This window comes from Otolemur garnettii, unplaced genomic scaffold (genome assembly GCF_000181295.1).
Source record: "Otolemur garnettii isolate 467f Iridium unplaced genomic scaffold, OtoGar3 scaffold00070, whole genome shotgun sequence".
In the NCBI taxonomy this organism is placed as follows: Eukaryota; Metazoa; Chordata; class Mammalia; order Primates; family Galagidae; genus Otolemur; species Otolemur garnettii.
The window spans coordinates 6138964-6161181 of record NW_003852465.1 but is presented as its reverse complement, the minus strand read 5'-3'; the positions used below and the strand labels follow the sequence as shown (position 1 = coordinate 6161181).

The 22218-nt window shown below is 39.6% G+C and overlaps 1 protein-coding gene across 2 annotated transcripts in view; it reads right to left on the bottom strand.

Moving 5' to 3' along the window:
• ANO6 (anoctamin 6) overlaps positions 1-22218 on the bottom strand; it is a 182000-nt gene that overhangs the window by 50949 nt on the left and 108833 nt on the right. For both annotated transcript variants that reach the window (XM_003793553.3, XM_023515374.1), the window contains 4 exons: positions 8573-8638; positions 7024-7311; positions 6703-6816; positions 4588-4703 (listed from right to left, as the gene is read on the bottom strand). In XM_003793553.3, coding sequence (XP_003793601.1) covers positions 4588-4703; positions 6703-6816; positions 7024-7311; positions 8573-8638 — 584 coding nt within the window. The remainder of the gene's footprint in view (positions 1-4587; positions 4704-6702; positions 6817-7023; positions 7312-8572; positions 8639-22218) is intronic.

Genomic DNA, 22218 nt, shown 5'->3' with positions numbered 1-22218 from the left:
GTCAGGTAGTCTGCTCAGATATTTACAGCGACAGGGAGTTCCCTACTTCCTCAGGCATCCTCCTTCGAATGCAGACAAGGCCCGGAAAAAATTCAAGCCTTAAATGGAAACTTGTCACTTAGTTCTTAGGAATAACAAGGATACATTCAAATGTGGTATTTCTGGTCACTGGTTCTCTCTGTCAAAACTATCCCAACTCTTAACATTTCAAACGCTAATTTTTTTTTAAAGTCCGCTTTGATTTCTTATCGAAGTTGTAAGTATACAGCCATTAAACAGTCAAATAACTCTAGAAGGCCAATTATAAAAGAGAGCAGTTCCCAAATTCCTCCCTTATTTCCTGCTGCCCAGAAGCAGCCACTTTTCAACTCTTGTAGCTGATTCTTTGAATATTTACACTCCCATATCTCTAAATAGTTTGCGTGAAGTGCTGCTTATTGATTTTTCAGTTTTCTATTGACTTTCTACTCTGGAAGATGAGGAGTAAAATCTCCCTTTCGACTCCCTGCCTCACCTGTACGTCTACATCTCTATTCCTATCCTCTTGACAGTTACATTGTAATTTTTGGTTAGATCAATATACTTGCTTTACATTATTGTGACAGCCGATTCAAGTCATCTGCCATGATTACTTTTTCCTTCCTGAGTGATATTTTGTTTTCCCTGGAGTTAATAATTGTCTTGATGGTTCACTGCTTCGTTTTCTGCGTACCTATCAGCAATTCAATCTGGACTCTCCCCTGACATCTAACTTTCTCAGTATTCTCAGACCACAAGACAGTCTATCAATTTCACTCTTTGAATAAATCCCTTTAGACCTCCTCCAACCTGGATCAATGACTCTCCAGCTCTGCCACAGAGCTGTCACCTGGGATCTCTCTGCCTTTCTCCAACCCTTCTCCCCTTTTTCTTTTGCTTTTTTGAAACAGAGTCTCACTTAGTCACCCCAGGTAGAGTCCTATGGTGTCCATACCTCACAGCAACCTCAAACTCTTGGGCTCAAGCGATTCTCTTGCCTCAGCCTCCTGAGTGGCTGGGACTACAAGCCATAATGCTCGGCCAGGCTTTTCTATTTTAGTTGCAACAGGGTATCGCTCTTGCTCAGGCTGGTCTTGAACTCCTGAGCTCATGCAATCCACCCTCCTTAGCCTCCCAGAGTGCTAGGATTACAAGGGTGAGCCGGGCACCATGAGCCACAGCCCCGGGTCTCCCCTTCTCTCTTGCGTTGGGATTCCCTGCTGGGTAAATCTCACCTCCTCCTCCTTCGCGGTGGAGCACCTCCCCCATTACCTTACACATCTAAACTGACAACTCCTCACACTTGACAGTCTGGCCATACACTGAAACGTAAGTGGAAAAGTCACTTCCCTCAGAGAGTGGAAATGATCGTTCTCTTCTAGCCTGCAGTATTGTTGTTGAGAAGTAGGACACTATTCTGAGTCTCCATCCTTTGTGTGATTTTCTTTCCATTTGGCTTCCGGGAGGCTCAAAGGATCTTCCCTTTGTCTCCAGACTTCCGAGATGTCATATTACAGTGACAGGGTGGCTTCTCTTTTAGTCACCCGGGTAGAGTCCTCAGCGGGCTCTTTCCCTCTCGAGACTTGTGCCACTCAGTTCTTCAGATACTTCTCTGGAAGTTCTCTAATTTCTTCCCTCCATTTTCTCTGTTCTGACTTTTGACGCCTCTATTATTTGCACATCCTAGGCTGATCTTCTAATTTTAATTATTTTCTGCCTTTTAACTTCTCTGTCTTTATAATTTTTGCTCTAGACGTTGCATAATTTCTTGAATTTCATTTTCTAACATTTTGTGGTAACGTTTTTCTGTTTGATCACATTATCAATTTCTAAGAGTTACATTTTATTCTCTCGATGATACTTTTTAATGGATTCCTGCCTTGTCTTATAGATACTGTATCTTTTTTTATCGCGCTGAGGATAAAAATGGGAGTTTGGGGAGAAAACATTTCTTTTTTTCCTGGTCAAAGTCTGTTTTCTTCTGGCTACTGTTTCTTGTTTGTTTGGTTTTTGGTAAAGAGCTTGTTTTCTCTTTTGATAATCCCTGGGAACCACAGATGAAGGCTTAATGTTCAAGGGGTTACGAGTGGAAGCCATAAAGGGCAGGAAATGTGGACCAGGGACAGGGGATAGTTAAACATATTTCCCTTAGCAAAATACATTTAAAATAGTGGAGAAATTTTTTTCTCTACCAAAGGCAGAAAAAACACATAAGGAATGATTAAGAACCCATCAAATCCATCACCCTGCCATCAGATGTTGTGGGTTTAATATAAAAGGAAATTAAATAAAATGAAAACTTCACAATAATGTCAACCTCAAATATTTACATATGAACAAACATCCTCTTTTAAAATCTTATCCTGTAGGGTAGGCAGAGTTAATGAAAATGCCTCTTCATGACTATAACCCAGCTAATAAAAATAAAGACAGAGGGAATAAAGAGTATGACCAAATGAAATAAAATCCTTTATGGAAAAAAATGAGTCTAAGCAATGATCGTTAATGGCTGTTATCATCACAAAAAAGAGAGAAACAACTGGACAGTGTGTACTTTCTGACAGTAGCACCTCATATCAAGTATTCTTATACAAAAATCAAACTTCAATCAGATCAAGCTTCTACGGGAGGATCACCTTACTTACGCCAACATATAATAAAAGTATTCCTTAGCTAAGGCAAATATAACTCCTCTCTCACTGCAGGAGAGAATAAAATCTGCAAAATAGAGAATGCAAAGAATTCTTGCAACAATAACAAGGAAAACAAGAAACAGTGAGACAGACTGGAGGAAATCTGAGAGACTGCACTAACTCTAACATCGGACCTTGTTTGAATCCTGATTTGAACCAAAAAACAACGAAGTGTTTTTGTTTTTTCTGTTTTTTGGACAATCTATCAGGAAAATCTGAGCATTGATTATTTGATGACATTAAGGAAGTGTTGCGTTTTAAAAAAGGGTATTCTGGTCATATTTAGAGGGGATCTTGTCACTTTAGAAACAGATGCTGATAAAATGGGATTTGGGATTTGAGAATGATGCGTGGCGGAGAGGGAAAAGCAAAGAATGAAATGAAACAAGCCTGGCTATAAGTTCACGATTGTAGGACTGGGTAGCAGATGAATGTGGGCTTGCTATACTATTCTTTCTGCTATCATACATACCTGAAATTTTCCATAATACATGTGAAATAAAACTAACTATCCGTACCTTTTAAAACTCTCCATTTTGAGAGTTCTGAGGTCAGTTCTGAAGGTGGGCACCTGCATGAGGCTTTCAGACACCACAGAAAGAACAGTAACCTGGCTCCAGGCAGACCTGGGCCATCACCTGACTCTGCTTTCTCCTCACCTTCCATATCTAATACATGACCAAGTCCTGTCACCTCTATTCCAAAAGTACAGTCCAAATCTGCTCACACACTCTCTGGCCTGGCCCATTATCATCACAGAAAGGAGAGAATAGCCTCCTATCTGGTCTTCCTGTGCCCCCTATAAACACTCTCCAACAAAAGAAAATTACTTACGTGCTTAAAACATTACAACTGCTTCTCAGTGCTCTTAAAGCCTGACCAACTTTTTGCGCCCCATGTGGCCCTGTAACTTCTTTTTCTCCTTAGCACTGGTCTGTGGCTCAAACTTACCAGGTGTCTTCGTGCCTCAGGGCCATTGCACAGGCCACCCCTATTCCTGGAATGACATCTTCCAAGTCCTCACAGTACCAGATCCCTTCCGGTCTGAGCTCAAACATCACCTACTCAGAGAGAACTTTCACAACTCACTTCCCCACTCTGCCCTCCTTTGTTTCACTTTATGTTCTTCATTTCAATCAGAAATTTTGTGTTTGTGTTTAGTAACATATTTTTGTTTGATTGTTCTCAGTCTCTCTCTTGCAAGTAGCCAGTGCCCCCAGCATTGCCCAAACAACATGAGCTTCTGGAGGGCCGCTGTCGTTGGCACTATGAGAAGACAAACCCTGAGCTAGCCTATGTTAATCTTGTTAGAAACAGTGAAAAGGTGAAATAATAGTAGCAGAAACAGGCAAAAGGTGAATCGTATATGTCTTACCACACAAAGTAACCTACACCTAATGTTTGCTTCTGTAAAACAAAGAATTGGCTGGATTTTTGTTCCTACATCCTGGGAGGTAACCTCTGAACCCTGGGAATCTCCTGAGAGACAGGAGTGCCTTTTTATTCACAGTGGACTCCACCTGATAGAAAATGGTAAATGAGAAGGTCTAATAGGTATTTTTTTTTTTTTTTTTTTTTTGCAAAGGGCTAATATTTTTCTGATTAATAGTATTTTTCTGGTGACTTGTGGTGGACACCTCGCCAGGCTGTGTTGAGGACATGACTCAAGATGGGGGCTGGCCATGCCAGGAAGAGCCCCCTGGGGATTAGAGACCTAGAGCTTTGAGCCACATGTGCAGTGATAACTCTGAACAATGAAGCTCAGTGCTCTGCGTGGGCATCCTGAGCGGCCACAGTCTTTGAGTACTGTCACACTTAGATGCCATGCAGGTGACCCCCAATGCTTTCCATTGGAGTTCCCTTTATAACAACTTACCTGATGAGATCCAAGGGCTGCTTTTTGTATATGCTCCGAGGATGAGCCCATTCCCTGTACAGAAGGTGCCGTTCATTGGGGCAGCTGGGATCTTCTGATCGATGGCGGAATTTGCACTGGGAAGCAGAAGGAAAAAAGTGAGCATGACAGTCATGTTTTCATAAGTCTGCTTATTAAATGTGCTACTAATACCTGATAGTCATTTGTGAATTAGGGGCCTGTGCTTGCTGGACGGGATGGAAGTATCATCTTATTTTAGTGATTCTCAGCCAGGTTGTCACTACCTCCCTTGGGCATCACTTGTGAATGTGAGTGGGGATGAATACTTGGATATTAGAATCCTGGGGAGTACTGCAGGTACCTGGTAGGAACCCCAGAGAGGCTTCATATCCTTCAACTGGGTAAGTCCTGAACAATGAAAAATTAGGCTCCCCAAGTGCCAAACTCACCACCCGAGAGGAACACCTCATACCCGACCCCTCTCCCTGCACACCAGGGGAATCAGGGCCCTTGCTGGTTAGCAAAATGGCCGATTCTGAAACCCAGCCTTCTCTGCCCCTAGCTGGCAGGTATTCTGTGACAACATGCAGAAAATAAACAAAGAAGCTTCAAATCATGTTACACACTTAGCTTATTCAAGAAATAAAACCTCCTGCTTCTGTTTAAATTCAATTGCCCTGTTTCCTTCCTATTTTCCTCCTTCCTGTACAAGCACCAGATTAATACCCAGTCAAACCTTAGCAGAGGCCCTGACCTCCACCCACGTCCCTTCCAAACACCATACAGGATCATTCTTTAGCCTGATCTGGGACTACTGCAATTAGAAGAGGCTTTAGTAGAAAAGACCTGGGCATGGACAAATGTCAATTGACTACTATAAATATTCATGACTGCTATCTGCAAGTATCCCCAAAGTTCATGTCATGCTATAATTGCAATTTTTTTCTGGGGCACAAACAAAAAACTCACAGACTGTCAGGCCAGAGCTTAGTATCTGCTTCTCCACCCGGCTCCCTATTTTCTGCATATACATATGCACCAAGTAGCTGTTCGGTGCCCCAGTTTTATTACCTGACAAAGTACATTTCGATACTGTCTTCACCCACAAATAATACTACTCAAGCAATTATCAATCTCAGTCTCTGCTTTCCTTGGTTTTAGAGAATCAGATCAATTGATAGTGATGTGCTAAAGTAACAATGCAACAAAATGTAGTATTTATTTCCATGACAGAATTTATTTAAATAGTTTTAGAGAAAATGTCCCTGCATTTATGGAATCATTAAGGGTCTAAGGCGGTCACATTTTTAAAATGTCATAAGTGATGTTATCAGCTGGAGGAATACCCTTAAATTTGAAGGGTTGCTGTAGCCTCAGCTTATAGTCCTGAAAAGAATGTCCACAATCTGGGGTCTTGCCACTGTGACAACCACCTTGGCAGATGTCTTTTAAAAAGCTCTGGGATCTTCCAGGGCGTAGTCTGAAAACAGTATTTTAAATGAGGGAGAAAAGTCTTACGTTACAGAAAGTGGTAAATGAGAAGGTCTAATAGGTACTTTTTTTTTTTTTTTTTTGCAAAGAGCTAAGATTTTTCTAGTTGATAAAAATATTTTTTAGTAATTGTGAAAACAGTCACCTACTCATAATACTTATTAAATCCCAGGGACTAACATTTGACATGGATTAATGTAATTAATCTTTATAATGACTCTATGAGGGAAGTACTATTATTATCCCCATTTTATAGATGAAGAAATTCAGGAACAGAGAGGTCAGGCAATCTCCACAAAGTCATCCAGCTAGAAAGTCAGAGCAGGCATTTTGGCCCCAGAAATGCTAACGCAGGTTGACTGCTAATCTGAACTGCTCTTTACCATAGAAGAGACACTGTTCATTCATTAATAGACTCCTTTAGAGTGGGCTCTGTCTCTACTCCCAGGGTCCATTCATGAACACAACAACCTGATTCTTGCCCTAAATGAGCTTGTAGTCCTTCAGTATCTCATCTTCATTTTGCCAAGTTAGAAACTCAAGGTCAAGATAGGTAGCCTTTCTTTATTGTCAACACCAGAGTATGTATTAAGATGTTTGTCTCATTTTTGCCATTTAACTCACATCGTGGAGAGGGAAAGCTGCCTTGTAGATCCCAGAGTTGACCAGTCTGTTAATCCCAAACTTGGTAACATTGTTCATCACGTGATACTTGACCCGTGAGAGGATGAAGTAAACCTAAAAAGATTCCAAACCAGAGTGTGTGGTTTATAGAGTGTAACTACCAGTTCCATTGTTGTTCATTACTACCACTGGAATCTATAGGGGTATTTCTTCTCTTTTTTGCAGCTTTTAAAAACAAAACTACACTAACCAAACCACTAATTATTCAACAGCAGCTTCCAAATCACTCCAAGATAGCAACTAAATTTGGTTTAGACTTACGATGCGGCTTCTGGTGGCAGGAGTGAAGAAGGAATCTCTATCAATAATGTAAAAATCATTCAACCGGTTCTTCTCAAATGGGGCCGTGAAAAACTCTTGTTCTGGCTTGATGATACTTTCATCCACACTGAGGACTTTGGTAAACCAGTTGAGTTTCCCAAAGGCTGAGGAGCGGGTTTTCAGGTCATTGGGTTTCAGAGGCAATTTGATGTGCATTATCTCAGCATATGTACATAACACCTCCCACGGTGCATGCACTTTTACAAACACGAGCTTGTCATCCAACACCTATGTTGAAAGAATAAAAAACATAGACCATGAAACCAATTACGTTCCCAATTTTAAAACACGTAAGATTTTTATGTTGCTGGTATTTAGGAAACACACACACATACTCTACACCAGCAAAAGAAGAGATATAATAAAAAGAGATTTGAAAACCATCATAAATTTTTGGTTTAAATCATAATCTGCAAACCATCATAATTTCTTGGTTCAATTTTTAATAAAGTGATTCAAATTATCATAGTTCTTTCATAACACTAATGTTTCAAATCAAGAAAAGCAAACTAGCTAATTTGCCCATCACTCTATCCAAATTAGTGACTTCACATAAAAATACTGAAATATTCACTGTAGTGCTAACTTAATAAAAAAATTAATTTTCTAAGCCTAAAATGCACTGATTAATTTATTGCATATCTGTTCAATATCCTGTTATATAGCCATTATGAATGATGTCAATGAATTATAATTATTGATAAAGAAATACATTTGCAATATATTAAAAGAAAAAAGCAAATTATAAAACTGGAAAATGATAATCCCATTTTGAAAGGGAAAATGTAATTTACATTTAAGAAAAAAAGTTTAGAAGGAATATAAGGTTATTTCTAGGTAATTAAGATGCAGGTGATTTTTATTTTCCCTGTTCTTATATTTTCTAATTTTTATCATAAACTACTATTTGCATAATAAAAATAGGCTTTAAAAGGTTCTTAAAGAAAGAATAAGCATTCGTAGATGCATTCATTACAAAATTACTTAGCTACTAAAAAATATTTGCCAGCTTCAATCAGAAAAAAATAATACATTTTATTTATTTATTTATTTTCTGAGACAGACTCTCACTCCATTGCCCTGGGTAGAGAGAGTGCTGTAATATCATAGCTCATAGCAACCTCAAACTCTGAGGCTCAAGTGATCCTCTTGCCTTAGCCTCCCAAGTAGCTGGGACTACAGGTTCCCACCAAAACACCCAACTGTTTTTTAAAGACAGGGTCTTGCCGTTGCTCAGGCTGGCCTTGAACTCCTGAGCTCAACAATCCACCCTCCTTGGCTTCCCAGAGTGCTAGAATTACAGGCATGAGTCACTGTGCCTGGACCTGATACATTTTAATCAGGTTTTGGTTGACTTTCCTTATAGTATGTGACTATAGTACATACATCACTGGGGTGCATCTTTCCAGTGCCATCACAGTAGGCCAAGTGGAACACAGGTTCCTAAAAAAAGTGGTCAGCCAAGGGGTGGAAAGGGACCAGTGCTTACCGATCTTGTTGCTTCCAGCTGCAGGCCATGACAGATAAGGTTAGATTCATATGCTTGTCTTTTCCTCTGTCAAAAAAAAAAAAAAGGAATATATATGTTAGACTTTTAATTTTACCAAAGGCAAAAAAGGCCTTTTCCTTCAGGAAAAAATAACAAAACCAAACTAGTTTACATCTGATGAAGAGACACATCTGGCCCAAAGGGAACAGAAGTGAGGAAGCATCTCTGGCTTCGGTGCCTTGCAAGGGTGGTGTGTACTTGGTGTCACTGAGCGTCATGGAAGGCCTTTGCTGACCCAAAGGGGTGTGGGTCATTTGCAGTGCACAAAAGTGTCCGGCTTTCGCATAATCCCATGGACTTTTTGGCTCAAACAAGTATGTTAATGAAGCTTTTTGAGTCCCATTCACTGATGTCAATTTTGGGGATAGACGATTACAGACTTAAAAATTTTACCAGACATTCAAATGATTCAATCACTAGATACGTTTATTTTCATCCATGCGTGCCTTTACCAAGTTCAAGAAAACAACATAATTTGGGCAAAATTCAAAGGATTTTTTTCTCTGCAAGACTGAAATATTCATGAATCTAGGAACATCTAAATCTATAAAATAGGAAACTAATCATTTGATAACATTCCTGTCCATGTTATGTGCCCATTTAAAAAGATGCAGAACATACTGTATCTATTGATGTTAAATTCTACAGGGTGAGGCTTTTCCCAAGCTGTAGTTAACACTGTAAGGGAGGCATGTACAGGGTTTTTGTGACCTTTTAAAAGAATGTATTTAAAAGATGAACCAGTTATCTTACTTTATGACATAAAGAAAATGAAGGGACATAGAGGTTAAGAACACAAGCAATGCTATAATTTTGATCTGTCCCCCCCAAAAACAAGTTGGAAACTTATCTCCAGTGCAGCAAGGTTGGGAGGTAAGACCTAATGAGAGGCGATTAGGCCATAAGGGGGGAGTGAATAGATTAATGCCGTTATCAAAGAAGGGGTTCCTTATCTCTGGAGCGGGTTCATCACCACAGGAGGCTCCTTAGGAGAGCTCAGCTCTCTTTGGTGTTTTATTCTACTCTCTCACCCTCCACCCAGGGATGACGCAGCCGGAAGGTCCTCACCAGATGCCGGCCCCTTGACCTCAGACTTCCCAGCCTCCACAACCGTGAGCCAAAACATTCTTGTTCTTTAGAAATGAACTCAGCCCTTGGCATTCCGTTACAGCAGCACACAAACGGACTAAGACAAGCTCTGAAACCTGGCTGCCTGGGTTCAGATTCAGGTTCCATTCCTTTTCAGCTCCATGACCCGTGACGGAAACTTAAACTCTCTGCGCCTCATTTTCTTCAGGTGTGTAAGGAACAAAACCTCACTACTTTCCTTCACAGGTTCTTATGAGGATATGATTTAAACATGAAGTCCATGAACTAGAAGGTCCATTTTCAGTAGTGAGAGGAGGTAAACTGGACTAGCCCTTCTTACAAAGACAACTGAAAAGGACGGGGTGAATATATTTTTTAGAAACTTCAGCTGTTTACAAGATAGAGAGGAGCTGCTGGGTTCAGCAACCAGGCCACTTTCCCTGGGGTGGGGGGGCACCTATGACTCACCCCCAGTAAGGGGCAGAGGTGCTGAGCCGCTGTGCCGTGACAATGTCTGGACCATGAGAAGCACCTCCTGCGAGGTAGATGCTGCTGCCGTAAGGCCAAAGCTCAAAAGGTGAAAGGCTATACCTGGTATCTGGCTAAATGTGAGTCCAAGTGGGATCCCTGAAGTATTATTGTGTGGAAGCATCAGAAAAGAATACTTCTTTTTTTTTTCTTGAGACAGAATTTTACTTTGTTGCCCTTGGTAGAGTGCCGTAGTGTCACAGCTCACAGCAACCTCCAACTCCTGGGCTTAAGCAATTCTCTTATTCTCTTGCCTCAGCCTCCTGAGTAGCTGGGACTATAGGTGCCCCCCACAACCCCCGGGTATTTTTTTGTTGCAATTTGGCCGGGGCTGGGTTTGAACCTGCCATCCTAGGTATATGGGGCTGGCACCCTACTCACTGAGCCACAGGTGCTGTCCAGAAAAGAATACTTCTTTACTCTATTTTTTAATAAGTGGTTATATAGCACTTACAACATAGCAGACACTGTTCTAAGAGCTTTGCAGACATAGCACATTTAATGGTTTGCTACAATTTGAACACACAATAGAATGACTTAGAGAAAAAAACAGCAAGTGCTATCACCTCCCTAAAAACAAGCAAGCCAATGGCCCAGAAATGCCCCAGCCAGATGAGAATGGGGAGGACTTGAAGTACAGCTGGCCCACTCTGCACTCAGCAGGCACAGGTTCACTCTACTTCTTATCTAAGCAGTGGTTCTTCACTCTAGATTCTATCCTCCTACTCTGATGTGTGGCAGTCTAGCCCTCATTCCTGGTTACTTCTTTCTTTAATATCAGAGAAATCATTCTGACCCTGTGAATGGCATTCAACATAGTGTTTGACACAAAGCATACGCCTAATATATTTTTGTTGAAAGAACATACTCAACAAGCATCTATGAATTCCTTCCACAAACATTTCCTGAGACCATACTATTTTCCAGGAATCCTGCAAAGTGCTGAAGTCTCAAAGAATTATTTTAAATAGTCTGATATAGAGGAACGATAGAGAAACTCAGAGACCTAAGACTTTCTCCTGACACAGAACTGGCACATTCTCTCACGTTTCATGATCTGTAATGGACACATATCATCTTTATAGACACCTAACATTTCAGCTGCTACCAAAGCCCACGTCTACTACAACAGATACAAATGCAGATACTCCTCGCCTGCCCCAGACTCCTGTAAGGTCAGCTACTGGCACGTGAGCTAGGCCTTGCCAACCAGACCACCCACTGCAGACTCTGAGTTGAAAGCCAGCAATGCAAAGGAGCCAAGCTGAGCCGAGCCTGTGCTGGGGTGCTCAGAGTGAATGTCAGGTCCAGAGACAGAAGAGGTCATGGCAGGAGGTTCTGGTGACCACTGCTGCCAGTGGTGCTGGCAATAGCCCTGTGTGCAGGCAACAACTATGCTTTTTTTTCTCTCCCAGACTGATCCTGGCAGTAGGATTTGGGGTACAGCTTCTGACCACGTACTCTTCAAGCTTATTTGTTCAACCCTTTAGGAAAATATGAACACCTCAAACACTTCCTGTTCTTAAGAATGTTGAATCTGGCCATGCTTGGTGACTCATACCTACAATCCTAGCACTCCGGGAGGCCAAGGCAGGTGTACTGCCTGAGCTCAGGAGTTTAAGACCAGACTGAGCAAGAGCAAGACCCTGTCTCTACTAAAAAAAAAATACTAAAGCAGGGAAGGGAAAGGGAGGGGAAGGGAGGGGAGAGGATGGGAGGGAAAGAAAAAGAAAAAGAAAAACTAGCCAGGCTTTGTGGCAGGTGCCTACAGTCCTAACTACTTAGGAGGCTGAGACAAGAGGATTGCTTGAGCCTAAGAGTTTGCAGTTGCTGTGAGCTATGACACCACAGTAATCTACCCAGGGTAATAGAGTGCGACTCTGTCTCAAAAAAAAAAAAAAAAAAAAGGAATGTTAAATCCTTCCTGCTTGCTGATCAATCACCACTCACTCCTGCCCCCAGAGATGTGTGTCTTTTAATCTTGATATCATTAGCACTAGAACAGCCCCCTCCCTGATTAGGCAAGCAGAAAATATCTGATAAATGAATAAATTGAGGGAGTGGTTGATTGATGGCTGCCTATTATACAGAAATAGACTGTGGGGTACAAATTACTGCAGTGTAGCAAACAGGCTCCCTTATCCTGGCCCCCAGCCCCAGCTTTTCCATGAACTTTCACTTAGGGGCATTATAGATGCAGTTTAATCCTCAAGTGCTCTAACACCAAATAAATAGCACAGTGGCATCCAGAGTGGAGCGATTCCTGGATGCCTCAGAGTTTGAATTGTAAGATGACAAGAGGGGTAAGGCCCTGAGAACAGGGACTGAACCTGCCCAAGAAGAGGGCAGTCCTGTCATTAAACGTACCAAGCAGAAACTACCCCTGTCTGGGTTTTATCAGCTGTGTCATCCCGGAATACGTGAGGAGGAACAGGGCAAGTCACACGTGGTTCCTTCCCTCTGGAATTTCTAACTCCAGGCTGCAGCTCCCCATCATCTCCACCTGACTCCCCCAGACGGCTCTACCAAACAGCCCCGTTAGCTCCTGCAGTCCTGGCTTTACTCTTACTTCATAGCGGTTAATTCACAGAGTCAGAATGCAAGTGATGGTGCTGCCACTTCCTAGCTCTGTGACATTGGGCAAAACAACAACATAAACATCCGTGGTTCATCTCAAAACCTGGGGAAGAAACAGCTTCACCTTGGGGTTAAGGTTTAAAGGCAATCACGGGGAAATGGACTTGCCTGGCATCTAATAAGCCCTGTAGACATGTTAGCCATGGTCATCATCCTCTTTCTCTGCCTTCCAGTATGTTTAACTGCCTTATTCCTTTAAAAAAAAAATCCTCTCTAACCCTACAGGCCTTAGAGGCGCACGTCTCTTTTTTAATAATAAATATCTGACAAAACAGGCAACCCCGCCCACTCTGCCTCCACATCACACCCCCAACGACTTCCTAATCCCTTCGGAGGACACCACAGACATCACTCTACTGGAACCCTAAAACTGACTTCACCCCCAAGTCACCCAGCCTGCCCTTAACTCTTCTTACACTTGGCCCTCCTGGTCCTCCATGGACCACCTTCTCTGAAGGACGGGAATACGTCTGTATCTCTCTTCTCTTTTTACCCCACTGCTGATGAGGGTTCAGAGGACATGTGACTATCACAGATGCAGAAAACATCGGAAATGCTTCCCCTCCATCTCACGTTCAGGGCTTGATAATATCCTCTCAGAGACAGAGAGAGAGAGAGAGAGAGAGAGATGGACAGTAACTTAATTAGCCAATCTCAAATAATTGGATATTTAGGTGGTTTCTAATTTTCACTATTGTCAAAAACTTTTGTGGGTCCGTTGTTATTTCCTCAGGATAAAATCCTAAAACTGTAAATCAAAGAGTACACATGTGTGCTGAATTCTAAGTTCTTTAATAGGTATCAGCGTCCTGCCCTCCAGAAAAGTTGTACTAATTTATACTATTTTAGTTCTCATCTAGTTCTTTACAAAGAACTCTTGAGATATTTACCTGATTTCTCTTAGGATAATTGGTAGACCTTGGAGTTGGTTTATAATGCCCTCTATTTTACCACCAAATATAAATACTTAAACAGTTGAACCAAGGATAGGACATTTTTATTTGCTCAAACGTGTTAATGTATCACCTTGGTGTTTAATAAGACAGTTCTTGGTGTTTTCCTTTGACTTGGCAATTCACAGAGAGCCAGTGGAATATTTTAAAAATTGATCAAACCAGTTATCTTGGTTTGTCAGGTAGCTAAAGTAAATTAGCATATGTGCTTTATTTGTCAAACGGGTACATATCGGGAAACGATTGCTTAACTCTCTTGAACATGAGATCATCATCTTCTCCATAGAATTTACACTTGGCTAAGTAACAGTGTTCTTGACATTTAAAAAAATTAGGGTAGAGCTGGCTTCCATGTTAGAAAATGGAAGATAATTAAATTGCATGTTGGCTTATAAGGCCACTGCTCAATAAATATTTGCTGAATAAATGAGTATCTAAGGCCACCCAATTTTTAACCAAAAATTTTCTATGTGCCTATTGGAAAACTTTATACGTAGAGCCTAAACGTAGGCTACAGTCTACGGTCTGTATTTGGCAGCACAAAATGATTAAACTAGACTCGCTGGCTCTTAAAAAAAAGAAGGCTAGTCATAAATCGTGCTATAAATCCCTATATCTCTAGGACAACAAATTCATCTGCACTGCAACCACATCTCCTTTGTAGCCACTAGACACTAGTAAAACCAAAGTGACTGTAATCACTGAGGACCTATCTACATCACAAAAAGAGATAGATGTGAGTCTGTGGCTACTGGTGGAGAACGGCACAGGGGGTTCAAAGTGAAAAAGGACAGGAACACCGACCATCCTCCAGAAACTGGAATGTTATTCACTCATTGCTGTGTGGAGAGGGTAATAAAGCTGTCAGAGAAATAAAGAATAGAAAGCAATAGAAATCACAAAGGACAAGACTGGCTTAATTAAGGAAGCTTTCTGTCCCCAAGCACCTTAGATTACACAATACACATCTCATTTGGCTTCATAAAGTCGCCGTTGTGAAAGACTTACTTGTGAATTATACATCAACAACACTGATTGTAAACACCAAGATTATCTACCATTTTCTTTATACTATCCAGCTTTTTCATTATTAAAAACGGGGATTGCTATGTCTAAGAAGTAAAATTAGCGACTACGCTGTGATGATAAAGTACAAGTCAGTTGGGATTAATGAAACAGAAGAATAGGTTGATTTCAAAAATTCTTATAGTTTTGTTAAGCAAAGCACCGATGGTGCTGTCAGTGTATTTTCAACTGCCAATCTCTTTTAAGCTTACAATGATGCACTGGGAATAAGTCAAAAGAACTTAATTTGTGAAAAAAATGACTATCTAATTGCTCTAATAAGTGCTATTTATTAGTTACCTATCCTGTGCTCCAGAAGGTTTGGTAAGCAGAATAAATTATTTAATCAGGACTTAATTTAAATTACCTGTTTGCAATAAAACATTTTTATGTTAGTGGACTGATATGATGAGGAATTTGCTCAAGTGTGTTCACTAGGGGACAGAAGACAGATGAATATTTTTAAATGATAAACATAAAATGGAAGTGAATATTTAGCTGAAGTTCACTTCCAAATATACCTCTTACACGTACATGTTTGTGTGTAATTACAAACGAAATAAATATTCATTGTGGGTAACGTAGAGAACAGAAATTTTCAGAAAAGAAAAATCACTCATATCTTACTGCTAAGATAACTACTGTAAATATTTTAATGCTTTCTAAACTCATCAGCTTATAAGAAGAAGTTGGAGAGTTTATTTAAAGTGGAGATTCTTGAGCTCCTTTCCTAGAGATTCTGACTCTAAGTAGATATAGGATGAGGCCTGGAAGTTCTATTTTTAACAAGCAACCCAGATGACTCTTCCCATGAGACAAGTTTAAGAGCAATACTGTTTTCTAGGACACAAATATACACAAATACATAGGTGCACATGAGCACTTGTTCTTCTGTGATTACTCCTCCCCTTCAATCCTGTTCTACGTGAGAATTTGGTACAGTAGATTTTTGCCAACACCGCACCCTTATGCAGAGAACTTTTTTAAAAGGTGATGTACCAGTGACTGCCAATACCAGGGCATCCTCTTCATTTAAACCTAAGGCCAACCCTCAGGGGGAGCCATCAGGAAAAGTGTTTTCCCTTCTCCACATCTTCGTGAATACATTGCTAAGGCCCTTGCTAAAAGGAAATAGAACAATCAAGCTTTTACTTCTCAGGATTTCATTGACTTCTCTTTATTTGTCTGTTTTAAGTTTCAGCCCAAGGATGCGCCCCATGTTAGAAATCAGCAGCAGGATATGGATTTATTGCTCTTGTGCTGAGTACTAAAAAAAAAAAAATCAAACGTGCTTAGACCGCAACACATTTTGTAGCTGTCAATTTGAAACTGCTGGTTCTAATTTCATTTACTTTTTAACCTACAATCTTAGTATAAGCAAGTAGAGTGTTAAGTAAGGAAAAAGATTAAAAAAAAGAAGACCTCCCTGGTTTTGTCTAAAATATTAAGGAGGTGATGACAGATCTGATTTCACTCTCTAAAACAAACAATGGAACACTCAGCAAAAGTTTCCTGGGAAGAGGAACCACCCAATGGTGGTTGCTCTAACTCTTACTGATCTCTCCTGAGTTTCAAGTTTCCACCTGATGAACTATCTGTGGCAGATTTGTCATTTCCGAGGAAGTTTTACGCTGCTCTCTCACAGTCCCACCACCTTCTGCCCTCCCCTTTATTTATTTATTTATTTATTTGCAGTTTTTGTCCAGAGCCAGCTTGAACCAGCCACCCCCGGTATATGGGGCCAGCACCCTACTCCTTTGAGCTACAGGCACCACCCCCCATCCTTTATTTCTTCAATTTGGAGACGGTAAACCAATTTTTAGTCTAATGCAATCACTCTTTCCCCTTTGTGAGGCTTTATGGAATAAATTTCTCTCCAGAAGACCCTCCTATCAGAACTTTATTTCTTTTGAACAAGTTTTTTTCCTACCTGTTTTGTTTTTACTGGGTTGAGATTTTAAATCATGCTATTGACAATGTTCTCTTATTCCCGTTGGCAACTAGGAAGCTGAGAGGTGAATTTGCAGCTGATCTCTAACTTTAGAACAAGATATGGTTTATAATAAATTATTTGATTACTCTGACACTCGGCTTCATTTTATTTTTCTGGACTTTCTATTTCTTTTACCCTGATTTACTCATTAGTTATTTTTGTTCTTGACACATTTCTGTAAGTGACCTCAGAACAGTTTTTTCTCATTTTTTCACTTAGTATTTCATTTAAATTGACAAATAAAAATTATACATTTTAATCACATCCATAGTTTTAAAATATGCAAGCATTGTGGAAGCCTAAATCCATCTGATTAACGTATGTACGGATCACACACATTTTTTTTATGGTGAGAACACTTAATAATCTACTCTCTGCCAATCTTCAGGAATATGTCATTATTAACTATAACCTCCATAACTATAGTCACCATGTTACACGACATTTCTCCTGAACTTATTCCTATCTAATTGAAATTCTGTATCCTTTGACCAACCACTCCCCAACACCCTCCCCATCCCTAACCTCTGGAACTCACCACTGTATTACCTACATTGTATTATCTATCTATCTGTATTTGAACCTATTTTTATGAGGTTCAAATTTTTTACATTCCACATACATCAAATAATAAATCTTAAATGTAGTCACGCATGGCTTAATGAAGGGGACACGTTCTGAGAAATGGATCATTAGGTGATTTTGTCATTGGGTGAACAGCACCAAATATCATTTGGGTATCTTTACACAAACCTAGGTGGTCTAGCCTACCATACACCCAGGCTACATGGTACAGCCTATTGTTGCTAGGTTACAAACACATACACCATGTCACTACACTGAACATGCAGACAACTGTAACATGATGGTAAGTATCTGTGTATGAACACAGAAAAGACTCAGTAAAAATACCTTACAAAAGATAAAAAATATATCTGTAGAGGGCATTAGCATAATTGCCGCGTGCAGGCCTGGAAGTTCTCTGGGAGAATTGATAAGTGGTAAGTGAATGTGAAGCTGTGACATTACTGGGCACCACTGTAGGTTTTATAAACACTGCACGCTTGGCTTAAAACACAAACACATTGTATAGCTCTGTAAAAATATTTTGTTTCTTAAGATCCTTACTGGAAAAGTCTTTTATTTTTAATTTATTTTAAAACTTCTAAAATTTTGTTAAAAACTAAGACATAAATACATCAGTCTCCACAGGGTCATATCATCAGTATTATGGCTTCCACCTCCACAGCTTATCCCACTGGAAGGTCTTCGGGGGCAGTAACACACACGGAGCATTCATCTGGATGACAGCAATGCCTTCTTCTGGAATGTGTCCTAAAGAATCTGCCTGAGGCGGTTTCATAGTTAACTTTTTTTAATACGTAGGAGGAATTTGCTCTCAAATAATGATGAAAAGTATAGTATAATATATACATAAACCAGTACCAGTCATTTATTATCAAATACTATGAACTGTGCCTAATTGTATGTGCTATACTTTTATATGACTGGCAGCACATAGGTTTATACCAGCATCACCACAAACATACGAGGAATGCAGTGTGCCATGGTGTTAAGATGGCTACGGCAAAAGCAACAGAAAATTTTCAGCTCCTCTATAATCTGATGAGATTACTATTGAGCACGCCATCCACCAGTGACCAAAATGTCATGAAGACACTCGTGACCGTAAATAAACTGTTCAGTAGAATATTAGCATGAATACATAGGAAGCTGCTAACTATGAAAATCACACATTGCATGTTAAAGCCGATAATGAATTTCTGTTATCTGTATTGTCAGTTACCATCTTGGTAGCCACAAATAATCAAAGACTTCATGTACATAAGACTTAATGAGGAATTAATCCGTGTGATCGCCTCAATGCAAAAAAAAAAGAAAGCATTTGGCCAAGTTTAAAACCTAGTTATGATAAAAATGTTTGGCAATCTAGGACGAAAAGTAACTCCTTTAACTTTTGAAAAGAAATCTACCAAAAATTTATCGCCAGTCTAGTATTTAATGGTGACATTTTACAAGCATTCTCATCATAATCAGGAACAATTTACTGGGGACTACTTGTGTTACGGGTTTCTAGTCAGGAGGTCTTAGCCGTTGCAGTTAGACAAGAAAAAGAAAGAAGCATAAAGATGGTAAAGAAAAAGCAAAACTGTCATCTTTTGCAGACAAAATGTTCTCTGAGAACACTTTTTAAAGCAGAACTGGAAACCATTAAAACCAAAAAGAGCTTATCAAGGCTCCCAGATAGAACTCAGAAAAATCAATAATCTGCCTCTTTTACACACAATAAACCACAAAATGTAATTTAAAATGCTTTTGACAACAGAAACAAAAATTTAAAATAAGAACAAGTTTAAAAAAAAAGTACAACATCTTCATGGACATAACAGGTTGCGTATTCCTTATCTGAAATGTTTGGGACCAAAAGTGTTTCCAATTTTGGATTTTGTAGAAATTGGAACATATGCCTTACATTTTACTGGTTGAGCTTCCCAATTCTACAAATCCAGCATGTCCTAATGAACACTTCCTTGGAGAGCCATGTTGGCACTCAAAACATTTCAGATTTTACAGCATTGAGACGTCAGATTTTTAGATTTGGATTGTTCAACCTGTATTAGATCTCGATAAATGAAGTGATGGCACTAAACTGAAACTTCTTGATGAGCCTTTTAATGTTTCTTGAGAGCTCATCCAGATTCTAAGTAAACAGTTCTAGTTTCATGCTGACTCCTCTGAAACCATGGACGACAGTATTAAAAGTTCATATAACCAATGAGTCAGTTGTCTCACAGTATTTCAAAGTTTGAATAAAATCATAATTATATAAATTACATTTGATCACTACTTTTTTTTTTTAAGTCCCTTATTTTACAGTTTCCATTGGCCAGATCCTTCTCCCACACAATAAAGAATTCTTAAGGTCAGATACGAAATATACATTTATATTTCCATATGTGCATAAACTTTTCACCTACTTCAATATCATCTTTTAGGTATGGATAAATTTCTAAGTAAATAAGTAAATAAATAAATAAATAAATGAATAAATAAATAAAATTGCTTACACTGTTTTTGTGCTCTCTAGACCTCTCTGCCCTCCTTACTATCGCCTTAACTGTACCATTACTTGGTCATGAACATAACCATTTAAAGCAGCGGTTCTCAACATGTGGGAACTGTATTATAGGCCTGCGACATTAGGAAGGTTGAGAACCACTGATTTAAAGGAAGGCAAGAGTCAGACAAAAGTCAAAACGTCAATTCTGCCAAATTGTTAGGAGTTCTAGCAAAAGAAATAGGAAAAAAGAAGCAATTACTAGCAAAAATGCAAAAAAGAAGTTGGAAAAATACTATATATAAAATTTATTATATTATTATTATTATTGTTTTGTAGTTTTTGGCCAGGGTTGGGTTTGAACCCACCACTCCAGTATATGGGGCCGGAGCCCTACTCCTTTAAGCCACAGGTGCTAGCCACTCTCATTATTATTTTTTTTAAATAGAGCCTTACTCTATTACCCTGGATAGAGAGCACTGGTGTCCTAGCTCACAGCAACCTCAAACTCCTAGGCTCAAGTAATCCTTCATGCGTTAGTCTCCCAAGTAGTTGGGTCTATAGGTACGTGCCACAGTGCCTGGCTAGTTTTTATATTTTTTAGTAGAGATGGGGTCTCACTCTTGTTCAGGCTGGTCTCTAACTCCTGAGCTCAAGCAATCCACCCACCTCAGCCTCCCAGAGTGCCAGGATTACAGGCCTGAGTTGCCAGATACTGTGGGCTACCTACAGAACAACTCCACTCTTCTTCATGGCTAAGAAAATCCAGACTGTTTTCCAGGAATTGGGTGATCAGGTGATTCAATGAAAGACCAGTCTCTAACGGTCTAGACTAATGATAGCATTCCATTCATCTGACTAGTACTTAATTTAGGAATTGACTTGAGATAGACAATGAATTGTGAAGGGAAGTCAGCCAAAGGCCCTTCTAGAAGAGCTTTCTTCTCTCTTAGGAAAGATCCATGCAACATCACCAAAAATAAATAAATGGGACATGATCAAGCTAAAAAGCTTCTGCACAAGCTAAAAATACAACTAAAGCAAACAGCCTTCAGACTGGGAGAAGATAATTAATTGCATGCTATGACTCCAACACAGGGCTGAAAACTAGAATCCATGGAAAACTCAAACCAATCAACAAGAGCAAACAATTCCATTTATAAGTGGGCAAGAGAACTTGAGGCTTGAAGATGACAGATGGATGACCAACAAACACGTGAAAAACTGCTCATAGTTTCTAATCAGAGAAATGCAAATCAAAGCCACCTTGCAATATCACCTAACCCCAGAGAGAATAGTCCGTATCACCAAGTCCCAAAGCTGCAGATGCTCGTAGGGCCCAGACTCTATGGAAAGAAGTATGGAGAATCTTTGAAGAGCTAAAAGGAAGCCTTCCATTTGATCCCATAATCCCATTACTACATAACTACCCAGAAGAAAAAAAAAATCATTTTACCATAAGGACATTTATACCAGAATGTTTATTGCAGCTCAATTCACAATTGCCAAGATGTGGAATCAACCCAAATGACCAACTCATGAATGGATTAACAAAATGTGATATATATACATGTATATATATATGTGTGTGTGTGTGTATATATACGTATTAATGTGATACTTTACTAAGGACAGTAATACAGATAAATACAAGGGATATAAAGTCTCCATTTTTTTTTTTTTTTTTGCAGTTTTGGCCAGGACCAGGCTTGAACACACCACCCCCAGTATATAGGGCTAGCACCCTACTCCTTGAGCCACAGGTGCTACCCAAAGTCTCCATCTTTTTTATGACTGATATTCCCTGGTATGTATGTGTATGTGTGTGTGTATATATATTAACAAAATGTGATATATATTAACATATATATTAATGTGATATATATATAAACAAAATATACACATACACACACACACATACATACCAGGGAATATTATACACAAACACACACACACATATATATGTACCATGGAATATTATTCAGTCATAAAAAGATGGAGACTTTATATCCTTTGCATTTATCTCGATAATACAACCTGTATTATTGTTCCTAGTAACGTATCACAAGAATGGAAAAGCAAGTATCCAATGTACTCAATACTAATATGAAACCAATATAAACAACGCGCACCCACATGAAAAATAAAAAAAATTAAATTCAAGTGGGGGGGGTGAAGGAGGGAAATTGGAGGAGGGAAGGGGCATGGTATACAGCCCACCCTCTGGGTGAAGGGGGGAAAT